Below are 26,516 nucleotides of genomic sequence, written 5' to 3'. Positions count from 1 at the left end.
AGATGTAATAATAGATTATGTTATTATCAGTGAACTTTTCAGTGTTAAATGGTAATGGCAATCTTCTTTCCAGTGGTAATTGTGATGGAAAAAGCAAAGTGAACCGTAGATATGAAATCTCAAGCTAGTTATTTAAGATGGTAATTTTGAAATTGTCACTTTGCCATCTGCTCTTATTTTACTCTAGTTGAGTGGTCCGTGCATTTGCACGAGAGAGATTAATACCAATTAGCTAAGCCAGAAATTTTGCACGAGAGATTAAGTGAACTAAAAGTTTTGGGATGACCCCTTTGGACGTGAGGCCAAGGCAAGTATCTGCATATAGTAAAGATTAATACCAATTAGCTAAGCCAGAAGCCTGCTTCCAGCTGAAAAAACTCTGCTTTCTTCTTTGTTCTCAAAAGACACAGAGGAATCAACCCACGATCCTTCCACCGACGTGCTGTTTTGTATCCAACTTCCTTGAGATGTGCCCGAGACATTTGATTGGCTTTGGCTGTAATTGTCATGGGAGACCAGCTCAAAGGCTTTAAATTTCAAACCCTCCTTCACTGAGCCTTGCTTGTGTAGTGACTCTTGGACTGAAATCTTGCCCTCGAGCATTCTCACCACAGTAGACATGAGTGGCCTGAGAGAAGGAGATGGATTTGTGCATAAGAGAGCCAAATTCAGCATTGTCATTGCCTCTTCTTTGGAATAGTTTGACTCAAGGATAGGGTCAACAAGATGTAGGAGATTCCCCCGCTCTTGTAAAGCATAAGCCTGCAAATTCCATAAGAACAGAAATTAAATTTATCTGTGTCTTGTCAAACTTTTATCCATCGAAGTGTGCGTGACACTAGAATTATTTATCCAACCAATAAAAAATAAATAAAATATAATCTATTGTATGATATTCCTTGTTGTAAGTATAGTAGTACAATTGTACAACTAGCTCAGCTGTTAAGGTCTGTGGCTGGTTGTAGCAGAGACTTAGAGAGAGAGAGAGAGAGAGAGAGAGAGAGTATTAGCACAACAAATCAATGACAATTTCTTCTCATAATGCCAAAAAATCTATACATGTTAGTTGTGAAACTGTAGAGATTGTGAGAAGATCTAGCCGCAGGGCTAGTTTTGTACTTTTACTTTTATTTGTTGTATAACTATCCTTTGTGTAGAGAGACTCGGCTGAATCTAGCTCATTTGTGTCTTTCTTATTAGTTCTTTTTTGTTATGTTTTCTTATTGGGCCTTTTTTATGGGCCTTTCGCTCTTGTTTATTTTTTCTAAATATAGTGCTGATGTGGATGAAAGAATGGTAGGATCCATCTAATGGACGCCATAAAGGTTGCGGAATGGGTGGGGCGAATTTCAAAAATTTCCTACCTTCTCCCAACTGGGAATCATATTCCCTGAATTTAGAATACAATATTCAAGGATCTACTTGAACCCTAATCAAACCAGATCTGTACCAAAAGATAAATGGGAGGATTATACCTGATCCGGAGAAGTAGTATCTCCCAAAGTTGGTGTTCACGCCCAAAGAATGCTCCAAGATCTGTCCCTGCTGAAGATGACACAGCTGTGGATGGAACAGAACCAGCAGGGTGCGTCCTACACACTGGATCCTTCACAAGAATCCCCTGGATGTACTAAACACTGAATTCTTTCAGTCTTTCTTGCAAGACTGATGTCAAGAACTGGTTTCTTGACTTTCTTTTCTGCAAAGATCAAATCTTGCAACAATGCAGATGGCGGCGGCAGGAGGAGATTTCCAGAAACGAAAAGGCTGAACTGTTTTCTTTTCTGGAGAGAATGAGATCTAATCTCAATTCGCAGGAACCTTTCTTGCTTACCAGAACCTCTTGGATCGAAATCTGATTTCCCTGTCTTGGTTCATTCGAAAATCTCCTCTCTTTTCTTCTTGATTAAGAAATCTCCTAATTAGGAGTTATCCCAATCCAAATCAGTATTTGGATAGGGGATAATCTTAATCCCTTTCCCAGATAGAGTTAGCTTACTCCTGATCTTATCAGGAGGTTACCAGATTCAAATCTGATTTGAATTTGGTCTCTAAGAGTGGATAAGGCTAAGAGCCCAATCCTTTTTGCTAACTTCAATCTCAAATTCGCCCCATTGATGGGTGATCATATCAGCCCACTTCGAAATGGACTTTTGGCCCATTAAGTATTCAGTGTTTAATTAGTTTCCAATCTGCTGCCCAGTTGGGCTTCTTTGTATGGCGTGGGACCCAAGCATTGATCTACACACCAGCCACATGGGTTCGGCCCAGCCTTTAATACAAGGCCCAGCCAAATTCACTGAAAATCTCAATGAACCCCTTGAGTCCATCGTATGAACCCTATGGGCCCAACACTTACATTAAGTGGTCCCTGGGCCAAGCCATCTTATAAAAACCCAGGGACTGTGGGCAGGTGCAAGATTAGCCCATCAGGTATTATCCTAAATGGTCTTACACTTAACCTCTCAGCCCTTAATGATCAAGCACTGCCCGACAAGAGAGGACCTCTCCCTCGGCTGCAAGGAACAGTGCCGCACTCTCCTCTCACATGGATCCCGCGAATTAAAACCATTTGCAAACATTTTGAAACCGTACATATATATGTAAATATATTAATTTTGCAAAAACAAAATTCCAATGATTGAAATCAACTGCCGGCAGTTTGGTTTCCATCAGAGAGAGTGCATTCCCGATCATTACCCTTTGTCCGACAAAGTGGCTGATTCTGTCACTATGACCACCCACTCAGATGAATTCTCAAACTGCCCCAACATACCCAGGTTTTGATCCCCACTAAGGATCTCACTGATTGGCATATCAAAGGCAGCCTGATCCAGCACCTAGTGAAGTGTCATAATCGAGTCTAGGGGTCAGGTGTAACTTTCCAGTTTTGCCCATCTATCTCCAAGGTCCAGGGCAAGACTGGAAATCTGGTCCGGTTCAAGGATTCAAGTAATCCCATGCTGTATGTGCCTCGGGTCTTACCCTGATGGCTGAGACAGGCCATCCCAACACTTGGTGGCACACCAGTATCAACCTTGGCAGGATAAATCTCCCCAGACTTATCCAACGGCTGTGAACATTTAAAACTAACATGAGTCTCTACAAATGTCCAGTTTTAGGGTTTTACACAGAATTAAACCAAACAACATGAATCAAACATGCACTTTATTTATTTCCACTAAATAACAAAAGTACATCAAAATGATTGAAGCTAAGGGCATACAAAACTGTCTAACAGTGGATACCTACTTCAGGGAAATTTTGTAAATTATGTAACTTAAGCAAGTTTATTAAAAGATTAGTGGGAAAAATAGGAGATTGTAAATTATATAACTTAAGCAAGTTTATTAAAAGATTGTGGAACGAAACATGGTATTTGAGTTCCTTACAGGACTCAATCCTGAATTTTATATTACAAGGTAGAATATCCTAGCCAATGATGAAGTGTCACTTGCTCAAGCATACTCTATGGTGAGCACTGAAGAGAGCAAGTAATAGGTACAGCTATAGACCCCACTTCCTCCAGAACATTTTGCACATGCTGGAATAAAACCAAAGGGGCTAAATGAAAAAAAACAGGAGGTGATATGTGAATACTGCAAGAAGCCGAAACATACTAAGGATTCTTGTTGGAAGCTTCATCCTGATCTTCTTCCTGAGAGGTTTTGAAACAACTTTAAGAAGGGTGGTCACCTAGAAAGCCCAAGAATGCAAATGTTGCTACAGTATTTGAATGTGAAGAAAAATCTACTATGGAACAGCTAGCAGCAGTGAAGGCAGAATTTGAGAGATATGGGAAGTTCATAAACCACTTGGAGTCTACTGTTGCATCTTCCTTGTCAAGCACCCCCTCTACATCTGCTTTTTCCCATTTAGGTATTCATGCTTCTGCAATTCATGCTAAGCCTCAAGTAATTGTAAAATTCCTTGGATCATAGATTCTGGTGAATCAGACCATATGACTAGCATACCCAACCTTTTTTGTTCATAACAGCTCCTCTCGGGTAGAGAGAAGATTTCTCTTGCCAATGGGTCTCTTGCTCCCATCTCTGGTAAGGGGAATATTAAAGCCTCTGACTCATTTGTATTATCCTCTGTCCTTTATGTTCCAAAACTTAGCACTAACCTTTTATCTGTTAGTAGTTTAACAAAATCAATGAATTGTAACATAACCTTCTTTCCTACTTATTGTGATTTTTCAGGACCTGTAGTCTTAGAGGACGATTGGGAGTGGCCATGAGGCGAATGGGATATACTTGCTGGAAGTCTCTGATCAAAGTCCTTGATTACCTAGTGGAGTAGCTTTGGAATTTGTTTTATCAAAGTCAGTTAATAGAGTCATGATATGTCATTTCAGATTTGGTCATTTTCTTTTTCAGCTTTGAGAGATTTGTTTCCAGAAGTTTAAGGGAATATCCCTATCGAATGTTTACTGTGAGTCATGTGAACTTGTAAAACATTGTTTTATCAAAGTCAGTTAATAGAGTCATGATATGTCATTTCCAGATTTGGTCATTGTCTTTTTCAGCTTTGAGAGATTTGTTTCCAGAAGTTTAAGGGAATATCCCTATCGAATGTTTATTGTGAGTCATGTGAACTTGTAAAACATTGTAGACAATCTTTTTTCAGTGAGTAATAAAAGATATGTTTCTCCTTTCTATATTGTGCACTTTGATGTATGGGGGCCATATCATTTACCTACTATGGGAGGTTAAAATTATTTCATTCTTTTCATTGATGATTTCTCTCGTTAACCTGAATTTACCTCATAAAATCCCAGGATGAAGTACCAAATATTGTACAAAAATTTCATGAACTTATACTTACACAATTTAACACTCAGGTCAAAATATTCCGATCTGATAATGCATAGGAATATTTTGAGAAGAGTCTTTCCTCCTACTTTAATACCTTTAGAGTTATTCATCAGAATTCCTATTCCTACACTCCTCAACAAAATGGAGTGGCGGAAAGGAAGAACAGACATGTGGTTGAGGTTGTGAAGAGCCTCCTTTTTGCTTCCCATGTTCCTATTAAGTTTTAGGGTGATGCTGTCCTTACAACTATATACTTTATCCGAATGTTTTCTTGGGTTCTAGGGTTTAAAATTCCCTTTAGTTTGCTTTTCCTAAATAAAGATCTCTTCTCTCTTCCTCTCAAGGTGTTTGGGTGCACTTGCTATGTTCATGTTCATAGTCATCAAAGACATAAGTTTGAGCCTAAAGCACACAAGTGTGTCTTTTTGGAATATGCCTCCACATAGAAGGGGTATTGTTGTTTTGATCCGATTCGTAGCACTTGCTTTGTTTCTAGAGATGTCACATTTGCAGAGTCTATTCCTCTCTTTGGTACTTCTCTTGAGGGGGAGCATTCAGAGGAGTTGTTTGCATTATCACCATTTGTTCCTCTTCTAATTCCCATTGAATCTTCCAATTCCCATCACTACTGAGGTAACAGCTCTGCCCTCTTCTACCACTTCGGATACCTTCCCTGACCTTGATCTCCCTATTGCCCTTCACAAGGAAAACAAAAATCTATAGCTTATTGCATTTCCAAACACCTGTTTTACAACCTTCTTTCCCCTTCCTACTATTCCTTCCTTGCCTCTGTTTCCACATGTGTGACTCTCAGATCTGTCCCAGATGCCTTGTCCAAACTAGAATGGAGGGATGCTATGATGACTAAACTAGATGCTTTGCATAAGAACAATACCTGGGTGTAAAGAGACTGGGCCGAATGGGTCCTAACAGCCTCTCTTGTAATATCTTTTATTTTATGTTGATGGACCTCACTTAATGGGCCTGTTATTTATTCTTGTTTTATTTTCTTTATGTAACTGCCAAGCTGGCCGCCCACTTAAGGGTATTCTTGTCATCATCAAATATTTAGATATTAATAAAATAGGGTTAGAGGAGAATGGAGAATTATTCAACTCCTTCTTCTCTTACCTCTTCTCTTCGCAATCTTCTTCTCTTGTACAACTATTCAGACCTGTTTTATTCTGCTAATCACTAAGTTTAATCTTGATATTAGAGGACTGATTTGCATCTTGGTATCAAAGCGGGTTTAGTTCCTCTTCTTTCTTTTTCTTCGTTCCTGTACACTCTAAAACCAAGAGAGTGTATGGAGAGATAGGTTCTCTATAGTATAGAGAATTACTTGCCTAGTTGGTAGAAGGGTTTGGAGAGTTTAGTTCTGGCTGGATTTTGTCAAGAAGTAATGCTGTTCTGCTGCTGCCCAAAGCCCTAGCCAACTAGAGATTTTCGATATTACCAGGAAAGGTGAAGCTTGGCAGTTACCTAAAGAAAATAAAACAAGAATAAATAACAGGCCCATTAAGTGAGGCCCATCAACATAAAATAAAAGATATTACAAGAGAGGCTGTTAGGGCCCATTCGGCCCAGTCTCTTTACACTCCCCCTCAAGCTGAGCATAGATGTCAATCATGCCCAGCTTGCTCATATAGTGTGTCAATTTCCCCCTTGGAACTCCCTTGGTCAAGATATCAGCCAATTGCTCTTCTGATGTGATGAATGGTAAACAAACTTCTCCTGAAGAGACTCTTTCCCTTATGAAATGCCTATCAACCCCAATGTGCTTAGTTTTGTCATGTTGAACAGGATTATGTGCAATGTTGATAGCAGCTTGGTTGTCACAATAGAGCATCATTGGTTTCTCGTAGTCCACCCCGAATTCCTTTAGAAGGGATCGTAGCCATAGTAATTCTGACACACCATGAGCCATTGCCCTGTATTCTGCTTCAGCTGAGGATCTAGCAACTACTGATTGTTTCTTACTCCTCAAAGACACAATATTCCCAACAACCAGAGCACAATAACCAGAGGTGTACCTTCTGTCATCAATACTTCCTGCCCAATCTGCATCAGTAAAGGCTTCTAGCTTCATGTGACCATGCTTAGCAAATAGAATACCTTTCCCTGGAGTACCTATCAAGTAGCACAAAACCCTTTCTGCAGCAGCTAGATGAGTATCTCTGGGAGTATGCATAAACTGACTAATAACACTTACTGCATAGGAAATATCTGGCCGAGTCATGCAAAGGTATAACAACTTTCCAAGCAGTTTCTGAAACACTCCCTTATTAGACAAAGGTTCACCATCTGTGGCAGAAAGCTTATGATTAGGATCAATGAGAGTGGAGATGGGTTTAGCTCCAAGTTTACCAGTTTTAGCAAGAAGATCAATGACATATTTGCGCTGAGATATGAATATACCATCCTTAGATCGAGCAACTTCAATGCCCAAGAAATACCGAAGATCTCCCAAAACTTTGATTTCAAATTCAGAGTTGAGAAATCCTTTTAGTTTACTGGCCTCTTCAATGTCATTACCCGTGACCACAATATCATCAACATAAATAATCAAGAAGGTCACCAGAGAGTCATTTCTCTTCAAGAACAGTGTATGATCAGATTGTGTTTGAATGTAGCCAAAGGAAACAAGAGCAGCCCGAAATCTCTCAAACCAAGCCTGAGGAGATTGTTTGAGACTGTTTCGAATGCTGCTACAGTAACTCGAACCAGGAAGAGAAGGAAGAAGAAGAGAAGAAGAAGAAAGAAAATAAGGGTCTTTCAAAATCTGATGGGCAACCCATATAGTTGACCCCCTTAATCTTTATTAGATTCTAATAACCTTTACAAAGACTAAATTGCCCATACTTAAGTGTGGGGCAAAGTACTCTAATAAAACTGCCACATAAGCAAACTACTTAACACACATAAGATGACTAAACTACCCCTATTCGGCTCACTTTAACACTCCCCCTCAAGTTGGAGAATATATGTCATATAATCCCAGCTTGTTACATAGGTAGTTCACTTTCCCTGAGTTTAGAGCTTTTGTAAACAAATCTGCCACTGATCATTCGAGCCCACATGTTCTGTATTTATCTCTCCAACAAGAACTTTCTCCCTCACAAAGTGGCAATCAACCTCTATGTGCTTTGTTCTCTCATGAAAGACAGGGTTGGATGAGATATGGAGTGCATCTTGATTGTCACAGTACAATCCCATAGGTTTATCCATGTGAAACCCAATTTCTTTTAGGAGATTCCTTAACCACACTAATTCACAGGTAGAGTGTGCCATGGCCCTATACTCGGCTTCAACACTGCTTCTGGCCACAACTGTATGCTTTTTACTCTTCCATGTCACAAGATTTCCTCCAAGAAATGTGCAATAACCTGTAGTAGATTTTCTGTCATTCATTGGGCCTGCCTAGTCTGCATCTGTATACCCAACTACTTCAAGTTTTCCTCCTGGTTTATACAATAACCCACGGCCTGGAGCTCCTTTCAAATACCTTACAATTCTAAGAACTGCATCCCAGTGAGGTATGCGAGGGCCCTGCATGAATTGGCTCACCACACTGACTGCAAAGGAGATGTCGGGTCTCGTAATAGTCAGATAGCTCAGCTTTTCCACTAGTCGTCTATACCTTTCAGGATCTTCAAATACTTCTCCTGTATCACTGCTCAACTTAACATTTAGTTTCATAGGGGTCTCAGCCGGTTTTGCACCTAACAGTCCTATTTCTTCCAATAGATCAAGAACATATTTCCTTTGGCACAGATTTACACCTTGTTTTGACCTGACAACTTCTATTCCCAAGAAATACTTTAATGTTCCAAGGTCTTTTGTTTGAAAATGATTTTGCAGAAATACCTTTAGTTTGCCAATCCCCAATTTATCACTGCCAGTAATGACAATATCATCCACATAGACCACTAATAAGATCTTCCCAGCTTCTGAGTCATAGCTAAACACTAAGTGATCAACCTGGCATTGCTTCATTCCAAAACTCTTCACCACTTCGCTGAACTTCCCGAACCAAGCACGTGGTGATTGCTTCAACCCATAAATTGCCTTCTTCAGTCTGCACACCTTACCATCCTCCCCCTGAGCAACAAACCCAGGTGGTTGCTCCATATATACCTCCTCCACCAGATCACCATGGAGGAAGGCATTTTTTATGTCAAGCTGAAACAGAGGCCAATCATACATAACTGTCAGGGAAATTAGTACACGAACAGAACCAATCTTAGCCACCGGAGAGAATGTCTCTATGTAGTCCACTCCATACAACTGTGAGTAACCTTTAGCAACAAGTCTGGCCTTTAGACGTTCCACACTACCATTTGGAAAGTATTTCACAGTATACACCCATTTACAGCCCATAGCATGCTTACCAGGTGGGAGAGTAGTAAGTTCCCACGTTTGAGTATGTTGAAGAGCAAAAAGTTCCTCCTCCATTGCTCACCGCCATCCAGGTGAACTAAGAGCTTCTTGAACATTGTTAGGTATGGAAATAGAGGACAAAAGTGAAACAATCTGGCAATGTGAGGTGGAAAGACGAGATAATGAAACAAAATTGGAAATGGGATGGAGGGTAGAACTGCGTTTACCTTTCCGTAAGGCAATGGGTAGGTCAAGGTCTGAAGGTTCAGCAATAGGAGCCATGAGAGGATCCACAGATGAGGTAGAAGCTGAAGGAGGGACTGGTGTCATTCGACGTGTATACACTTATCGGATCGGTGGTCGTTCGGTGGTGATTTGCACTGGATGAGGTGATGAGTCTACTCCAACAACAGCATCTGGAATTGGATCACTGACAGGAAGAGGAATAGGAAGTAAGGGTGGAAACGAAGGAGCTTCAGAACTTGAGAAGAAGGGTACAGACTCCAAAAATGTGACATCAGGGTAGACATAGCACTTTCGGGTAATGGGATTATAACATTTGTACCCTTTTTGAGTCCGAGAGTAGCCAAGGAAGACACATTTAATTGAGCATGCATCTAGCTTGTCTATTTTCCAGGACTTAGATTGTGGACAAAGCACACACAACCAAAGACACGAGGAGTTAATGGAAATGGAGATAAAGTGGGAAACAAGATAGAGAAGGGGGACCGACCATGAAGAATGAAGGAGGGCATCCGATTAATGAAAAAACATGCAGTGAGTACAACATCACTCCAAAACCGTTTAGGAACATTCATGTGGTGAAGAATAGACCGAGCAGTTTCAAGAAGCTGACGGTTCTTCCGTTCAGCTACCCCATTTTGTTGAGGGGTGAATGCACATGAGGTCTGATGAATAATGCCATGTTGTTCTAAATACTGTTGAAATAAAGTAAGAAAGTATTCACGACCATTATCTGAACAGAGAATTTTGATTGGAACACCAAATTGTGTGCATATTTCAGCATGGAATGTTTTGAAAAATGGAAAATAATTCACTTCTTTCTTTCATTAAGTAAATCAATGTCATTCTTGAACAATCATCAATAAAGGAGACAAAATACTTGTACCCATTATAAAACTCTATTTTGATTGGACCCCAAACATCTGAATGAACTAAAGAAAAAGGACTCAACATACGACTCTCAACTTTTGGACTGAAGGACACATGACGATGTTTCCCAAACTGACATGACTCACATTGCAAAACTGACAAATGATGGAACCAATATCTTGAGAGCCGTGAGAGATGGATGTCCCAGTCGGCAATGCCATTGTAGAGGAGCAAGTGAAGTCTGAAGAGCAATTGAAGATCCACCACCGTCAATATAATACAATCCACCAGCTTCATGCCCCCCACCAATCTTCTTCCCTGTCTTGAGATCCTGAAAAACACAAGTGGAAGGAAAGAAGGTAACAGAACAGTTAAGAGCTTTGGTTATTTTACTAATAGACATAAGATTGAATGAAAACTTAGGTACATATAAAACAGATGATAAGGGCACAGAAGCCATGTCAACATTACCAACACCACAGATGGGAGATGAAGATCCATTGGAAAGTGTAACGGTTTGTGATGTGGAGGTTTCAGAAAGAGAAGAGAACACACCCAGAGTCCCGGTCATATGATCTGAGGCTCCAGAGTTAATAATCCAAGGAGAGGTTTTAGATGACATGCAAGCAATACCTAAGTGGGCAAGTGTGGCAGTGGTATGCTGTGAAGTAGTTTGAAGGAACCGTTCATACTCATCACGCGGTACACTTACCATCTCCCTCCTAGAAGTAGATGTAGATGTGAGGGGAGTTCGGTCTACCTGTTTACTATCACTGATGTCAACCTCACCTGCTACAGCATGATTAGCCCATTTGGAGGGAGGGCCATGTAGGTCATAACAGAAATTCACTGTGTGTCCTTCCCTACCACAATGAGTACACTTCCTTGTAGAGTTATTCTTCCCTCTGCCACGACCTCCCCCTGAGTCACGACCACCCCGACCAATCATGGAACTGCCATAGCCACCTCGGGAGGCATGTCCTCCCCCTCTTGTACTGTGTTCACCTCCTCTAGCTGTCACAAGTGCTGATCTATCAAACTGTGTGAGATTCTCTGTCTGTCCCAAAGAAATTCTGCCAAGCCATGAGAATACTTCCTCAAGTGTAGGAAGGGTGGAGCTCCCTAATATTTGCACTCTAACTGGTTCAAACTCCGATTTCAGCCCCACCAAGAATCTTGTAACATCTAGTTGTTCCCTTTGTTGTTGCTGAACTTTAATATCTGGAGTGAGGGGATGATAGACATTGAGTTCATTCCTTATATTCTTCATGCTGGCATAGTACTCTTCTAGTGTTTTGTTTCCTTGTTGCAAATCAAAATACTCCTGATAAAGCTGATATACTCTTGTTGTATTATCTTGTCTAGAATACAACTTCTTAGCATGTTTGCAAATATCCTTAGCCGTATCAAGAAACATGAACTTGGCACTAATTTTTGGTTCCATACTGTTCCATAGCCAAGTCATGACTTGAGCATCTTCTTGTTCCCAATCATCAAACCCTGGGGAGTCAGCCGATGGTTTCTCATCTTTTATGTGCTTCACTTTCCTCTTTGCCTTGAGGAAAACTTCCATAGATTTAGCCCATGGAACATAGTTCTCCCCATTCAGTTTAATTGAGGTCATCTGTACACCTAGGTAGTCAGGGGAAACCACCACACTAGGTTTCTGATCATTACACCTATCTCCTATTGCTGCCATGGTACCTTTCACAGTTGCCTCTAACCTGAATTCTCAGCAACAAGCTGACTGTTGTTATCCAAAAATTGATGTTCCAACACCTATAGCAACCCCTAAACACAACAGTGGATACACACACCTTGTTCTTATTCACACTACTGCTGATTTCACAACACCATGAACCACATAAGAATCAATTTAACACTCATTAATCACATGTAAGCCCTCTTACAACCACTCAATAAGGATTGTGCAACACAAGCACCACAACATAGTCAAACCTGTTACACCCAGTTCAGACTAGTTTAACACTTTTAAGAGGGCACTACACAACCACAAAAGTTCGGCTAGGTCACAGCATTACACCTTACACCACTCAGCCACTTACAACAGCCCTAACACCACTCAACAACTTACAGCAGCCCCTACACCATTCGGCTACTATACACACAGCCCGTTCTAGGGCAACAATGAACCTAGTTCTCTAGGTTCTGATCAGTACTAACAGTCTCTTGAAGGGTTTCTACCCAGAAATACCAGCAACACAAGAAGAAGAGATAACCGATCTTCCTTTGAGAGTCTCAACCAACCATTCACTGCTGAAGTCACTTTTCTTGATGAAGAAGAATATGCGCAGCAGAGAAAGACAAGTTGTGAGGTTTCAGGCCTAGGGCGAACCAGTTCTCTCCATTGACTGACCAGAAACGCAGGAAGAAGAGTCACGAACATTGCTGAGGTGCTTTACCAACTGAAGTAGGTCAGGAACATGGCTCTGATACCATGTTTCGAATGCTGCTATAGTAACTCGAACCAGGAAGAGAAGGAAGAAGAAGAGGAAGAAAAAGAGAAGAAGAAGAAAGAAAATAAGGGTCTGTCGAAATCTGATGGGCAACCCATACAGTCGACCCCCTTAATCTTTATTAGATTCTAATAACCATTATAAAGACTAAATTGCCATACTTAAGTGTGGGGCAGAGTACTCTAATAAAACTACCACATAAGCAAACTACTTAATACACATAAGATGACTAAACTACCCCTATTCGGCTCACTTTAACAGAGACCATAAATAGATTTGTGTAGTTTACACACCTTGCCTTGAATTTCTTTCCCATACACTCTTGGAGGTAGAGACATATAGACCTCTGCATGATGGTCTCCATTCAAGAAGGCATTTTTAACACCAAACTGGTGTAGGGGCTAGTCAAAAGTAGCTGCTATAGAAAGTAAAACCCTGACTGAAGTCATCTTAGCTACAGGAGCAAATGTCCCAAGATAGTCAATGCCATACATTTGGGTGTAACCCTTAGCAACCAACCGAGCCTTAGACCTCTCAACAGTGCCATCAGAGTGATATTTAATGGTAAACACCCATTTACAACCCACTGGTTCCTTCCCTTCTGGCATGTCCACAATATCCCAGGTATGGTTCTTATGCAATGCATCAAGTTCGGTCATCATAGCATCCCTCCATTCAGCTTGAGATAATGCTTCCGGTACAGACCTGAGTATCACATGGGAAGAAACAGAGGCAAGAAAGGAGTAGTAGGAAGGGGAGAGAAGGCTGTAAGATAAGTGTTTGGAGATACAATGGGCTGTACACTTCCGCTTGCCCTTGCGAAGAGCAATAGGAAGGTCAAGGTCTGGGACAGTCAAAGATGGATCAGTAGAGGGCTGACCTGTTTCCTCAGGAATGATTGGAGTGGCAAGATGCTCTTCTGGAGGAGTGGAAACAACTTGCACATGTCTGAATCTCTACCTTTGGTACCACCTTTGGAGAGCAGAAGCAGAAGTAGGAGGAGGAGCAGGGATATCAGAGGTAGGTCTAGTGGAAGAGGTGGACACCCCATGATCGGACTCACAAGGAATGAGAAGAGGAAAAGTTGGAGACATAGCAAAGTACTCATCAGATTTCTCCCCCTCAGGAGGAATACTAAAGAAGGGAGTCAACTCGGCAAAGGTGACACCCCGAGATACAAAGCGGGTGCCACGAACTGGATCAAAATAGCAATAACCCTTCTGTGTGGAAGCATATCCCAGAAACACACACTTATGAGCCTTAGGCTCAAACTTGTGCCTTTGGTGACTATGAATATGCACATAGCAAGTACACCCAAACACATGGAGAGGAAGAGAAAAGAGATCCTCATCCAGGAAGAGAAGACTAAAAGGAGTTTTAAAGCCAAGGACCCGAGAGGGCATACGGTTGATCAAAAAGGTAGCAGTAAGAACATCTCCCCAAAACTTTATAGGAACATGGGATGCAAATAAGAGGGATCTGGCAACCTCAACCACATGCCTGTTCTTTCTTTCCGCCACTCCGTTTTGTTGTGGAGTGTAAGAACAAGAACTTTGATGAATAACCCCAAAAGTTTCAAGATAGGAGGAGAGGGTTCTCTCAAAATAATCCTTAGCATTGTTAGAGCGGAATATTTTGATACTGATAGAATTCAGGTCTGCCTTAGAGTTCGTCCTGACTGAGTTCAGTTATGTAGAAGAAAAAAAGGTGATAGAGAGAGAGAGAAAGAGAGAAGAGAGAATTCTGGTTCAAACTGAAAGAGTCAACTTGACTTCTCCTAGTCGGCCAGTAAGTATTTATATTATTATTAAAACATAACTAAAAAGACCTATGTGCCCTTACTTAAGTTAAGAGCACTTGTTCCAACACAACCTTATAGATCAACAACATTAATCAAGGTTTAAAGACAGAAATACCCCTATGCTAACACTCCCCCTCCTGTATAAGGTTCCTTAGCCACACTAATTCATAAGCGGTGTGCGCCATAGCCCTATATTCTGCTTCTACACTGCTTCTTGCCACAACTGTCTGCTTCTTACTTTTCCATGTCACCAGGTTACCTCCCAGAAATGTGCAATAGCCTGTAGTAGACCACCTATCAGACATAGACCCGGCCCAATCAGCATCAGAATACCCTTCTATTTCAAGTTTTCCCCCACTCTTGTATATCAGACCGCGACCCCGAGCCCCTTTTAGATACTTCACAATTCTCAGAACTGCATTCCAATGAGGAATCAGAGGTTTTTGCATGAACTGGCTTACCACACTAACTGCAAATGAGATGTCTGGTCTGGTAATGGTTAGGTAGTTCAGTTTGCCCACAAGTCGTCGGTATCTGCCAGGGTCTTCAAACACTTCACCCATATCACTGCTTAGCTTGGTATTTGTGTCCATGTTCAGCTGGTTTAGCACCCAACAGGCCTATTTCTTCCAGCAAATCAAGCACATACTTCCCCTGACACAAGTTAATCCCATACTCTGATCTCGCTACCTCTATCCCCAAGAAGTATTTCAGTTTACCCAGATCCTTTGTTTGAAAGTGATCCTGTAGATAAGTCTTCAGCCTGTCAATACCAATGTTATCATTCCCAATAATAACAATATCATCTATATACACCACCAATAGTATTTTTCCTCCCGGAGAGTCATGACTAAATACAGAATGGTCAACTTTGCACTGTTTCATACCAAACATCTTTACCACCTCACTGAACCTACCAAACCATGCTCGAGGAGACTGTTTAAGCCCATATATAGCCTTCCTTAGTCTATACACCTTACCATCCTCCCCCTGAGCAACAAACCCTGGAGGTTGCTCCATGTAGACCACCTCGAGTAAGTCACCATGCAAAAAGGCATTCTTGATATCAAGCTGATATAGTGGCCACTCATACATGGCTGCAAGAGAGATCACAACACGAATTGACCCTATCTTAGCAACCGGTGAGAAGGTCTCTGTGTAGTAAATACCATAGGTTTGGGAGTACCCTTATGCAACTAATCGCGCTTTCAGGCGTTCAACACTACCATTAGGCAGATACTTAACCGTATAAACCCATTTACAACCAATAGCTTGCTTCCTAGGAGGAAGAGCAGTGAGGTCCCAAGTATGATTATGATGAAGGGCTGAGAGTTCTTCCATGGCACGGAACCACCCTGGAGATGTTAGATAGTTTTGTATGCCCTTAGCTTCAATCAGAATGATGTACTTTATGAGTTTATTGTAAATGAATAAAGATACATATTTGATTCATGTTCCCTTGGTATGTTTTTGTGTAATACCCTTAAACTGGACACTTAATGAGACTCGTGTTAGTTTAGAATGTTCACAGCCAGTGGGTTGGTCAGGGGAGACCTATCCTGACAAGGCTGACACTGTGGTGCCACCAAGTCGGTTGGGGTTGTTAGACAGTTTTGTATGCCCTTAGCTTCAATCATTTTGATGTACTTTTGTCATTTAGTGGAAATAAATAAAGTGCATGTTTGATTCATGTTGTTGGGTTTAATTCTGTGTAAAACCCTAAAACTGGACATTTGTAGAGACTCATGTTAGTTTTAAATGTTCACAGCCGTTGGATAAGTCTGGGGAGATTTATCCTGCCAAGGCTGATACTGGTGTGCCACCAAGTGTTGGGATGGCCTGTCTCAGCCATCAGGGTAAGACCCGAGGCACATACAGCATGGGATTACTTGAATCCTTGAACCGGACCAGATTTCCAGTCTTGCCCTGGACCTTGGAGATAGATGGGCAAAACTGGAAAGTTACACCTGACCCCTAGACTCGATTATGACACTTCACTAGGTGCTGGATCAGGCTGCCTTTGATATGCCAATCAGTGAGATCCTTAGTGGGGATCAAAACCTGGGTATGTTGGGGCAGTTTGAGAATTCATCTGAGTGGGTGGTCATAGTGACAGAATCAGCCACTTTGTCGGACAACGGGTAATGATCGGGAATGCACTCTCTCTGATGGAAACCAAACTGCCGGCAGTTGATTTCAATCGTTGGAATTTTGTTTTTGCAAAATTAATATATTTACATATATATGTACGGTTTCAAAATGTTTGCAAATGGTTTTAATTCCCGGGATCCATGTGAGAGGAGAGTGCGGCACTGTTCCTTGCAACCGAGGGAGAGGTCCTCTCTTGTCGGGCAGTGCTTGATCATTAAGGGCTGAGAGGTTAAGTGTAAGACCATTTAGGATAATACCTGATGGGCTAATCTTGCACCTGCCCACAGTCCCTGGGTTTTTATAAGATAGCTTGGCCCAGGGACCACTTAATGTAAGTGTTGGGCCCATAGGGTTCATACGATGGACTCAAGGGGTTCGTTGAGATTTTCAGTGAATTCGGCTGGGCCTTGTATTAAAGGCTGGGCCGAACCCATGTGGCTGGTGTGTAGATCAATGCTTGGGTCCCACGCCATACAAAGAAGCCCAACTGGGCAGCAGATTGGAAACTAATTAAACACTGAATACTTAATGGGCCAAAAGCCCATTTCGAAGTGGGCTGATATGATCACCCATCAATGGGGCGAATTTGAGATTGCAGTTAGCAAAAAGGATTGGGCTCTTAGCCTTATCCACTCTTAGAGACCAAATTCAAATCAGATTTGAATCTGGTAACCTCCTGATAAGATCAGGAGTAAGCTAACTCTATCTGGGAAAGGGATTAAGATTATCCCCTATCCAAATACTGATTTGGATTGGGATAACTCCTAATTAGGAGATTTCTTAATCAAGAAGAAAAGAGAGGAGATTTTCGAATGAACCAAGACAGGGAAATCAGATTTCGATCCAAGAGGTTCTGGTAAGCAAGAAAGGTTCCTGCGAATTGAGATTAGATCTCATTCTCTCCAGAAAAGAAAACAGTTCAGCCTTTTCGTTTCTGGAAATCTCCTCCTGCCGACGCCATCTGCATTGTTGCAAGATTTGATCTTTGCAGAAAAGAAAGTCAAGAAACCAGTTCTTGACATCAGTCTTGCAAGAAAGACTGAAAGAATTCAGTGTTTAGTACATCCAGGGGATTCTTGTGAAGGATCCAGTGTGTAGGACGCACCCTGCTGGTTCTGTTCCATCCACAGCTGTGTCATCTTCAGCAGGGACAGATCTTGGAGCATTCTTTGGGCGTGAACACCAACTTTGGGAGATACTGCTTCTCCGGATCAGGTATAATCCTCCCATTTATCTTTTGGTACAGATCTGGTTTGATTAGGGTTCAAGTAGATCCTTGAATATTGTATTCTAAATTCAGGGAATATGATTCCCAGTTGGGAGAAGGTAGGAAATTTTTGAAATTCGCCCCACCCATTCCGCAACCTTTATGGCGTCCATTAGATGGATCCTACCATTCTTTCAGTGGTATCAGAGCCACAGGTTCGAATCTTGAACCAAAAGAAAATCAGATCTGACCCTGCGCAGATGGATAGAAGGTGTTCTTTCAAGATTTGCGCAGATTGTTTTCTTTTTTTTTCAAGAAACTGTTTCTTGTTAAGGGCGATTGATCTGAAATTAATTTCTATTAAATCCAAAATTTATTTGGAATTGTTCTTTATTTATTTTGATTTAATGGACTGTTCAAACCTGGAGATCGCAGTGCAGTTTTAGCGCAGATGGTCTGCGCACCCTTTTTCTTTTCTATTTATTTATTTCATTCAATTCGGTCTGTAAATAATTTTTTTTATTTTTAGACTGAATGTATAGGATTTGATCAAGAATGTAATTAATAGAAATAGGATTTCTGTTATTTTTCTTGATTAAAGAAGATGGAAGAAGATGGCGGCGCTGGAGATTTGCAGATGGAGAAATCGTTTTCTGCGATTTGCAGTTTATGAAACTGCAACCCTTGTGATTAACCTCTGTTTTGCAGGTGGTGCGAACAGTCCATAATTGTTTTGTGTTTGCTAGAAATCAAAACTATTAATTTCAGATCATTCAATAATTAATTCTTGAATTGAAAATCAGTTTTGGACCATTTCGGACTAGATTGGACCAAAACTGTTTGGACCAAATCTGGGTTTCGAAAGGGGCTGTTCTCAGTCCAATTGTCTCACACTTTTGTTCCAAATCTGATGTTCAATTACAGGGATTAATTCGGCCCACCTGTAAAGCCCAGTTTTAAAGGGTTAAAACTGCAAAAGCCCATTATTGTGAGATAAGCTGTATGGGCCGAACTGCTATCTGCGATTCAGCCCATACACCTAGTGGACATTAATCGTTAATGACTTGGTTTTTAAATGGGCCGTTGAATGGGCTTTACAGCAATTAATTGATTGGATCAATTCCTCCTTTACATGTGATGTTTGGATGTTTGATGTGCTGCGACCATGGACCATAAGTACTTGGCCCGTGATGACTCGTTAGTGGCTCTTGCGCACACCATGGCTGAATGCACATCATTGCCATGGTGTCCCTGAAGGTCATTGGATGACCCCCCTCTTTGCCTGGTGGGCCCCACAACCCTGAAAAGGGATGCGTACGGAACCCCTAGCCGATTAAGGCCCACCAGAAATCTGACTTTATGAAAGTCAGTGGGAGCCACTTTGGTTTGACCTAAATTAGAAGTAGGCCGTGATTTTGTTCCCTCCAGCAAATATGAATGCAAGTGATAGAGAGATCCATATGATGGACTCTCTAAAGGCCTTCCGTCATTAGCACAATGATGGGTCCATCAGTGCGGGTTGTCCTGCACACGTTAAAAGAACAAGTGCGGACAAGTTGGAATCTAAAACCAGCCGTTGCCTGTTTATAGGCTACCCAAGGGATTCGGTGGGTTATCTATTCTATGACCCAAGTGAGCAGAAAGTGTTCTGCAGTCGAAACGCCCGATTCTTAGAATCCGATTACGTCCTGGACACCCATCGTCAGGAAATAGTTCTTGATGAGGAGAGCTCAGGAGCAGTGGGAGATGACCCACAAGTTCCAGGTAATGACCAACCTAGAAGGTCCACCCGGGTATCCAGACCACCAGTCCGATATGGTTATGACCAGGATAGTTACCTGGTGGAAGCCTTGACTAGTGAAGAGGATCCCGTGTCTTACGCGGAAGCTATGTTAGACATAGACTCCCAGAAGTGGGTGGAGGCCATGAGAGCCGAGATGGACTCAATGGAGACCAATGGAGTCTGGACTCTAGTGGATCCGCCCTCCGGGGTAAAAGCAATTGGTTGCAAATGGATCTACAAGAGGAAGAAGGGCCCCGATGGCAGGATTGAGACCTTTAAAGCTCGTTTGGTGGCGAAAGGGTATACTCAGAAAGAAGGCATCGACTATGAGGAAACCTTTTCACCGGTGGCCATGCTTAAATCCATTAGGATCCTGCTAGCTGTAGCAGCGTACCATGATTACGAGATTTGGCAAATGGATGTCAAAACAGCGTTCCTGAATGGAGATCTTAGTGAAGATATCTACATGCAGCAGCCGCAAGGCTTCATTGCTGCTGGTCAGGAACACATGGTATGTAAACTTAATAGATCCATATATGGACTTAAGCAGGCTTCTAGGAGTTGGAACATCCGTTTTGATTCTGCAGTCAAAACGTTTGACTTTGAGCAGAATCCGGATGAGCCCTGTGTTTACAGGAAATCCAGTGGGGATAAGATCACCTTTTTAGTCTTGTATGTGGACGATATCCTACTCATTGGGAATGATGTAGGAATGTTGACTTCGGTCAAGGTATGGCTATCACAGCAGTTCTCCATGAAAGATCTTGGAGAAGCTTCATACATACTGTGAAAAACATACTTAAGTACCTTCGAAGGACAAAAGAGTTTTGTCTAGTATTCGACGGTAGCTCACTACAGATCCAGGGGTTTACAGATGCCGATTTCCAGTCAGACCCAGATGATAGAAAGTCTACATCTGGATATGTTTTCACGATAGGATCGTGTGCTGTTTGCTGGAAAAGCAGCAAACAGGGGTCCACTGCAGACTCCACGACCGAGGCCGAATACATTGCCGCAAGTGAGGCTGCCAAAGAAGCTGTGTGGATGAAGAAGTTCGTTCACGAGTTGGGAGTTGTTCCGTCCAGCACATCACCCATCCCATTGTTGTGTGACAACAATGGAGCCATTGCTCAGGCTAAGTGCAAGTGGGAGCTGTTAGACAGTTTTGTATGCCCTTACCTTCAATCAGAATGATGTACTTTATGAGTCTATTGTAAATGAATAAAGATACATATTTGATTCATGTTCCCTTGGTATGTTTTTGTGTAATACCCTTAAACTGGACACTTAATGAGACTCGTGTTAGTTTAGAATGTTCACAGCCAGTGGGTCGGTCTGGGGAGACCTATCCTGACAAGGCTGACACTGTGGTGCCACCAAGTCGGTTGGGGTGGCCTGTCTCAGCTGCCAGGGTGAGACCCTAGGCACATACAGTGTAGGATTAATTGAATCTTTGAACTGGACCAGATTTCCAGTATTGCCCTGGACCTTGGATATTGATGGGCAAAACTGGAAAGTTACACCCGACCCCTAGACTTGATTATGATACTACACTAGGTGTCGGATTGGGCTGTCTTTGATGTGCCAATCAGTGAGATCCTTAGCGGGGGTCAAAACCTGGGTATGTTGGGACAGTCCGAGAATTCATCTGAGTGGGTGATCATAGTGACAGGATCAGCCCCTTTGTCGGACAAAGGTAATGATCGGGGATGCACTCTCACTGATGGAAACCAAGACTGCCGGCAGCCGATTTCAACCGTTGAGATTTGTTTTGCAAAATATATTTTATATAAGATATAAAAGTATATATGTATGGTTTCTAAATTGTTTGCAAGAAGGTTTTAATTCCCGGGATCCATATAAGTGGAGAGTGCAACATTGTTCCTTGCAGCCGAGGGAGAGGTCCTCTCTTGTCGGGCAGTGTATGATCATTATGGGCTGAGAGGTTAAGTGTAAGACCATTGAGGATAATACCTGATGGGCTAATCTTGCATCTGCCCACAGTCCCTGGGTGTTACAAGGTGGCTTGGCCCAGGGACCACTTAGTGTAAGTGTTGGGCCCATAGAGCCCATTTGATGGGTTTCAGGGGGTGCACTGTCATTAACAGTGTATTCGGCCAGGCCTTGTAACAAAGGCTGGGCCGAACTCATGTGGCTGATGTGTAGATCAATGCTTGGGTCCCACGCCATACAAGGAAGCCCAACTGGGCAGCAATTTGGAAGCCTTTTGAGTACATAACCTTAAATGGGCCTTAAGCCCATTTCGAACTGGGCTGATTTGATCAGTCATTTAAAGGGGGCGAATTCTGAAGTGGGTCAGCTAAAAGGATTGGGCTTAGACCCTATCCACTCAGAGAGTCCAAGATCTAAATAAGATTTAGATCTGGAAACCTCCTAATTAGATTAGGAGACAGCTGATCTGATTTGCAGATAAGATAAGGATTATCCCTTATCACTAAGGGACTTCTAACCCAAATATGATTTGGATTAGCAACTCCTAATCTGATTAGGAGCTGATCGCTTTGAGATTATAAAAGGGGAAGGGGGCGGCAGCCTTTCACAACATCATCAATAGCATTCTTCTCTTCAAGAAAGAGAGATTAAGAGATTTCCTGCATACTGCGAATTCTCTTCTGCCGCCACCTTCCTGCCATTGCCATTCCTTCAGTTCGATCTCCAGTTCTTGGGAGCAATCAAGATTTGATCTTGATCTCAATCTTTTGGGAAAAGATTGGTTGGAGCTGTACTCACAAGCCGTCCAGTTGATTCTTGCGAAGGGTCAAGTTCTTTTGAAGAACATTGCTGATTCTGCTCCATCCTTCACTGCGCCATCTTCAGTGGGAGCAGATTTTGGATCCTTCCTTGGGCGTGAACACCTCCATTGGGAGATAGTATTTCTCCGTATCAGGTATAATCCTCTCCCACTCCTTTTGGTTCAGATCTGGTTCAGTTTATGGTTCAAGATTGATCCTTGAAAATATGATTTTCTAAATAGGGAATACGATTCCCAGTTGAAGGGAGAGATACAATTTTTGAAATTCGCCCCTTATTCTACAATCTTTGGGCGTCCATAGGATGGATCTCTCATCCCTTCAGTGGTATCAGAGCCATGGTTCAAATCTTGAACCAATTTGTTTCAGATCTGAACCTGCGCAAATGGGCAGAAGGTGTTCTACCCGATTTGCGCAGATATGGGTTTTGGGAAATTTTGTTCCCAAAATTAATGGGCGAATAATCTGAAATTAATTTTATATAAATCTGATTATTATTTAGAATTGTTCTTTATGATTTTCTTGATTTATGGGCTGTTCGTACAAGAGGAGATCGAAATCTTGGTTTGCGCAGGGAACCTGCAAGATTTGTAGTTTCTTGATTTATTTATTACATTTGGTCTGTAAATAATTTTTTTATTTTTCTAGACTCAATGTATAGGTATTCAATCTGATGTAATTATTAATAGAAATAGGATTTCTATTTTAATTATGGATCGAAGATGGCAGCGCAGAAAGGGAGATTTCGCAGAGAAGAAGATTTCGTAGATGGGAGAATCGCCATCTGCGATTTGCAGTTTGTGAAACTGCATTCTGTGATCTAACCTTTGTTTTGCAGGATGGATTGTGCGAACAGCCCTGATTTACTGATTGTTGTTTTTTTTCTTTTATCAGTAATTAATTTCAGATTATTTTCTTGAATTAAAGATTTAATTAAAAATCAAACCCTAGACTCATTCGAACCAAGATTGGTTCAAACTGTTTGGACCGAATCTAGGGTTTAATCAAGGCTGAAAGTCAGCCCTAATTTTCCCACTAAAGGGCCTAAGGATTGATATTTAATTGAATGGTTAATTCGGCCCAACCTGTAAAGGCCCAGTTTTAAACAGTTAAAACTGCTAAAAGCCCACTTAACCCTTAAAGCTATATGGGTTGAACCGTTCGGCCCATATACCTAGATAATGTTAATGGTTAATATTATGGATTTAAAATGGGCTTCAAATGGGCTTTACAGATAATTAATTGATTGGATCAATTTATCCCTGCATGTGATGTATGGATGTGTGATGTGCTACGTACATGGGCCATAAGTACTTGGCCCATGCTCAATTGACAGTGGCTCTTTCGCACACCATGGCTGAATGCACATAATTTCCATGGTGTCCCTTTTGGTCATTGGATGACCTCCCTCAGTGGTGGGCCCCCACACCTCATCATGAGGCCTCGTGCGGAACCCTAGCCGATTTAGGCCCACCAAAATCTGGCTTTATGAAAGTCAGTGAGAGCCACTTTGGTTTGACCTAAAGATAAAACTAGGGCGTAATTATCAGTTCCCTCCAGATAATATGAGTGCATGTGATAGGGAGATTCATATGATGAACTCTCTAAAGGCCTTTCATCATTAGCACAAGGATGGGTCCTTCAGTAATGAGGAAACGCACCAGAAAATGGGCTATCCATTTGCTGTTGGGCTTGTCTAAGTGTTTCATAAGATGATAGGGGCGTCATAGACCGATGTGGGAGGGGCTTCACCAGAAAATGGGAACTCTCTCACGGTACCTTGGCGTTCACGAACATGATGGGTAAGCACTCACTGGATAGAAAGGTTTAGCTGAAAACGGCTTTGAACCTTGTCTGACAGAGGCCAAAGGGAAAACTCATATGATGAGTGGATATGATCCTTCACAAAAAGGTGGTGGGGTTATGCAGCTGAAACAGTTGGCCTCATGCACCCTATGTGATTTCCCACATTTCCAGAGACAACCTGTAGTCTCCGTCACTGAGAAAGGAGGGAAATCTCAGAGACGAATAAATGGAAATGGATCGTAGATTAAAATCCATATCTATGAAATGAACATGAATCAAATTAGGTCGTGGACTGATGTTTGCTCTTTTATCAGAAAATGGCAAACGGATCTTTTGCAAAGCTACTTGATGACAACAAGTTGAAGGGCCCAAACTATGCTGACTGGTATAGAAACCTTATGCTGGTCCTTGCTTCTGAAAAACTTGATAAAGTGGCAAAGAATCATGCCCCAGAGCGTCCGGGAGATAGGGCTTCTGAGGCCCGAAGGAGAGACTATCAAGAATGGGAGGAGAAAAACTCCCTTGCCCGGTGTTACATCATTGCCTCGCTGGACAATCCGATACAGAGGCAGTTCGATCAGATCGAACTTGCCAAGGACATATTGGACAGTCTCAGGACGATGTATGAAGAGCAGAATCGTTCTACTCGACAAAAGGTCTTGAAACAGTTCATGACCACACAAATGTCCAAGGGCCAACAAGTTCACGACCATTGTCTTCGGATGATGGGATACATCTATGAACTGGAGGCTCTTGGATCCGGGCTGGACCTTGCAACCCAGATAGATGCTATCCTTAACTCTTTGCCTCCTTCCTTTAATCCGTTCATCATTACTATAACATGAACAAGCTGAATGTCAGCTTACAAGAGCTCAGCAATATGTTGCAAAGAGCTGAAGAACTGATTAAAAAGGATGAGCCTGTAGCCATGCTTGCTGAAGCTGGCAAGTCAGGCAAGAGAAAGAGGAAGGCAAAGAAGCCTCAGAAGAAAGCCACTAAAAGCAAGAAGCAGAAGAAAGACAAAGCATCGGATGCCTGTCACTTCTGCAAGAAGACCGGCCACTGGAAAAGGAATTGTCCTGCCTACCTGGAATCCAAGAAAGGTAACTTCGAAACTTGTGTTATAGAAACCAATTTATTGGTAGCTTCTACGTCCTGGTGTATTGACTCCGGGGCTTCAACTCATGCGTGTAACTCACTGCAGGGGTTCAAGGTAAGCAGAAGGCTGAATGAAGGAGAAGTCACACTCTACTTGGGGACTACTGCAACTGTTGCAGCCGCGGCCATAGGAACCGTGGAATTATATTTTAGAGAAGGAAAAATTATACTAAAAGATTGTCTTTATGTACAAAATTTAAGAAGAAATTTGATTTCTGTCTCAAAACTGTGTGCAGATGGTTATTCTGTCTTCTTTAGTAATACGATTACTATTAAAAGAAACAACAGATTCATCGCATACGGGGAACTGGAGAACGGTCTCTATGTTCTACATCCTTCTCTAGAAACTAACATAACCGAAACTACGTCGGTTGAAAACCCCAAGAAGAGAGCCCGTGATACAGTTAATCCCACGTGTCTGTGGCATTACCGACTTGGCCACATCGGTGTTGACCGAATCACAAGGTTGGTAAAGGATGGTCCTTTGGATTTTCTAGCTGTAGAAGATCTTCCCACCTGTGAGCCTTGTCTACAAGGCAAGATGACGAAACGGCCATTTGACGGTAAGCCTGAAAGATGTACAGGCACACTTGACCTAATACATACTGATGTATGTGGTCCCCTGAGTGTTAGGACACGAAATCAACACGTGTATTTCATCACCTTCACAGATGATTTTTCACGATATGGTTACGTGTACCTAATGAGACACAAGTCTGAATCCTTTGAAAAGTTCAAAGAGTTTAGACAAGAGGTCGAGAAACAGTTAGGGAGAGAAATTAAAGCCCTTCGATCCGATCGAGGTGGCGAATATCTCTCTGACGAATTCAGGGACTACTTAAAGGACAATGGGATAGTATCACAATTAGTTCCGCCTGCTACACCACAACTTAACGGTGTTTCAGAGAGGAGGAATAGGACCTTATTAGATATGGTCCGGTCGCTTCTCATACACTTAGAGTTACCCACATCCTTTTGGGGTTACGCATTAGAGACTGCTATTTACGTGCTGAATCGGGTTCCAACCAAATCGGTTCCGAATACTCCAT

The 26,516-nt window shown here is 42.0% G+C and overlaps 1 protein-coding gene across 1 annotated transcript in view; it reads right to left on the bottom strand.

Moving 5' to 3' along the window:
• Nucleotides 1–263: 263 nt before the first annotated feature.
• Nucleotides 264–26,516, bottom strand: part of LOC104589775 (putative LRR receptor-like serine/threonine-protein kinase At1g53440) — a 103,335-nt gene continuing 77,082 nt past the window's right edge. Inside the window, exon 24 of the mRNA XM_088902302.1 lies at nucleotides 264–762. Coding sequence (XP_088758428.1) covers nucleotides 346–762 — 417 coding nt within the window. The 3' untranslated portion in view covers nucleotides 264–345. The remainder of the gene's footprint in view (nucleotides 763–26,516) is intronic.

This window comes from Nelumbo nucifera, chromosome 3 (genome assembly GCF_055504915.1).
Source record: "Nelumbo nucifera cultivar China Antique chromosome 3, China Antique-T2T, whole genome shotgun sequence".
NCBI lineage: Eukaryota > Viridiplantae > Streptophyta > Magnoliopsida > Proteales > Nelumbonaceae > Nelumbo > Nelumbo nucifera.
The sequence above is the reverse complement of the archived record's forward strand: the minus strand, read 5'-3'. Positions and strand labels throughout refer to the sequence as shown.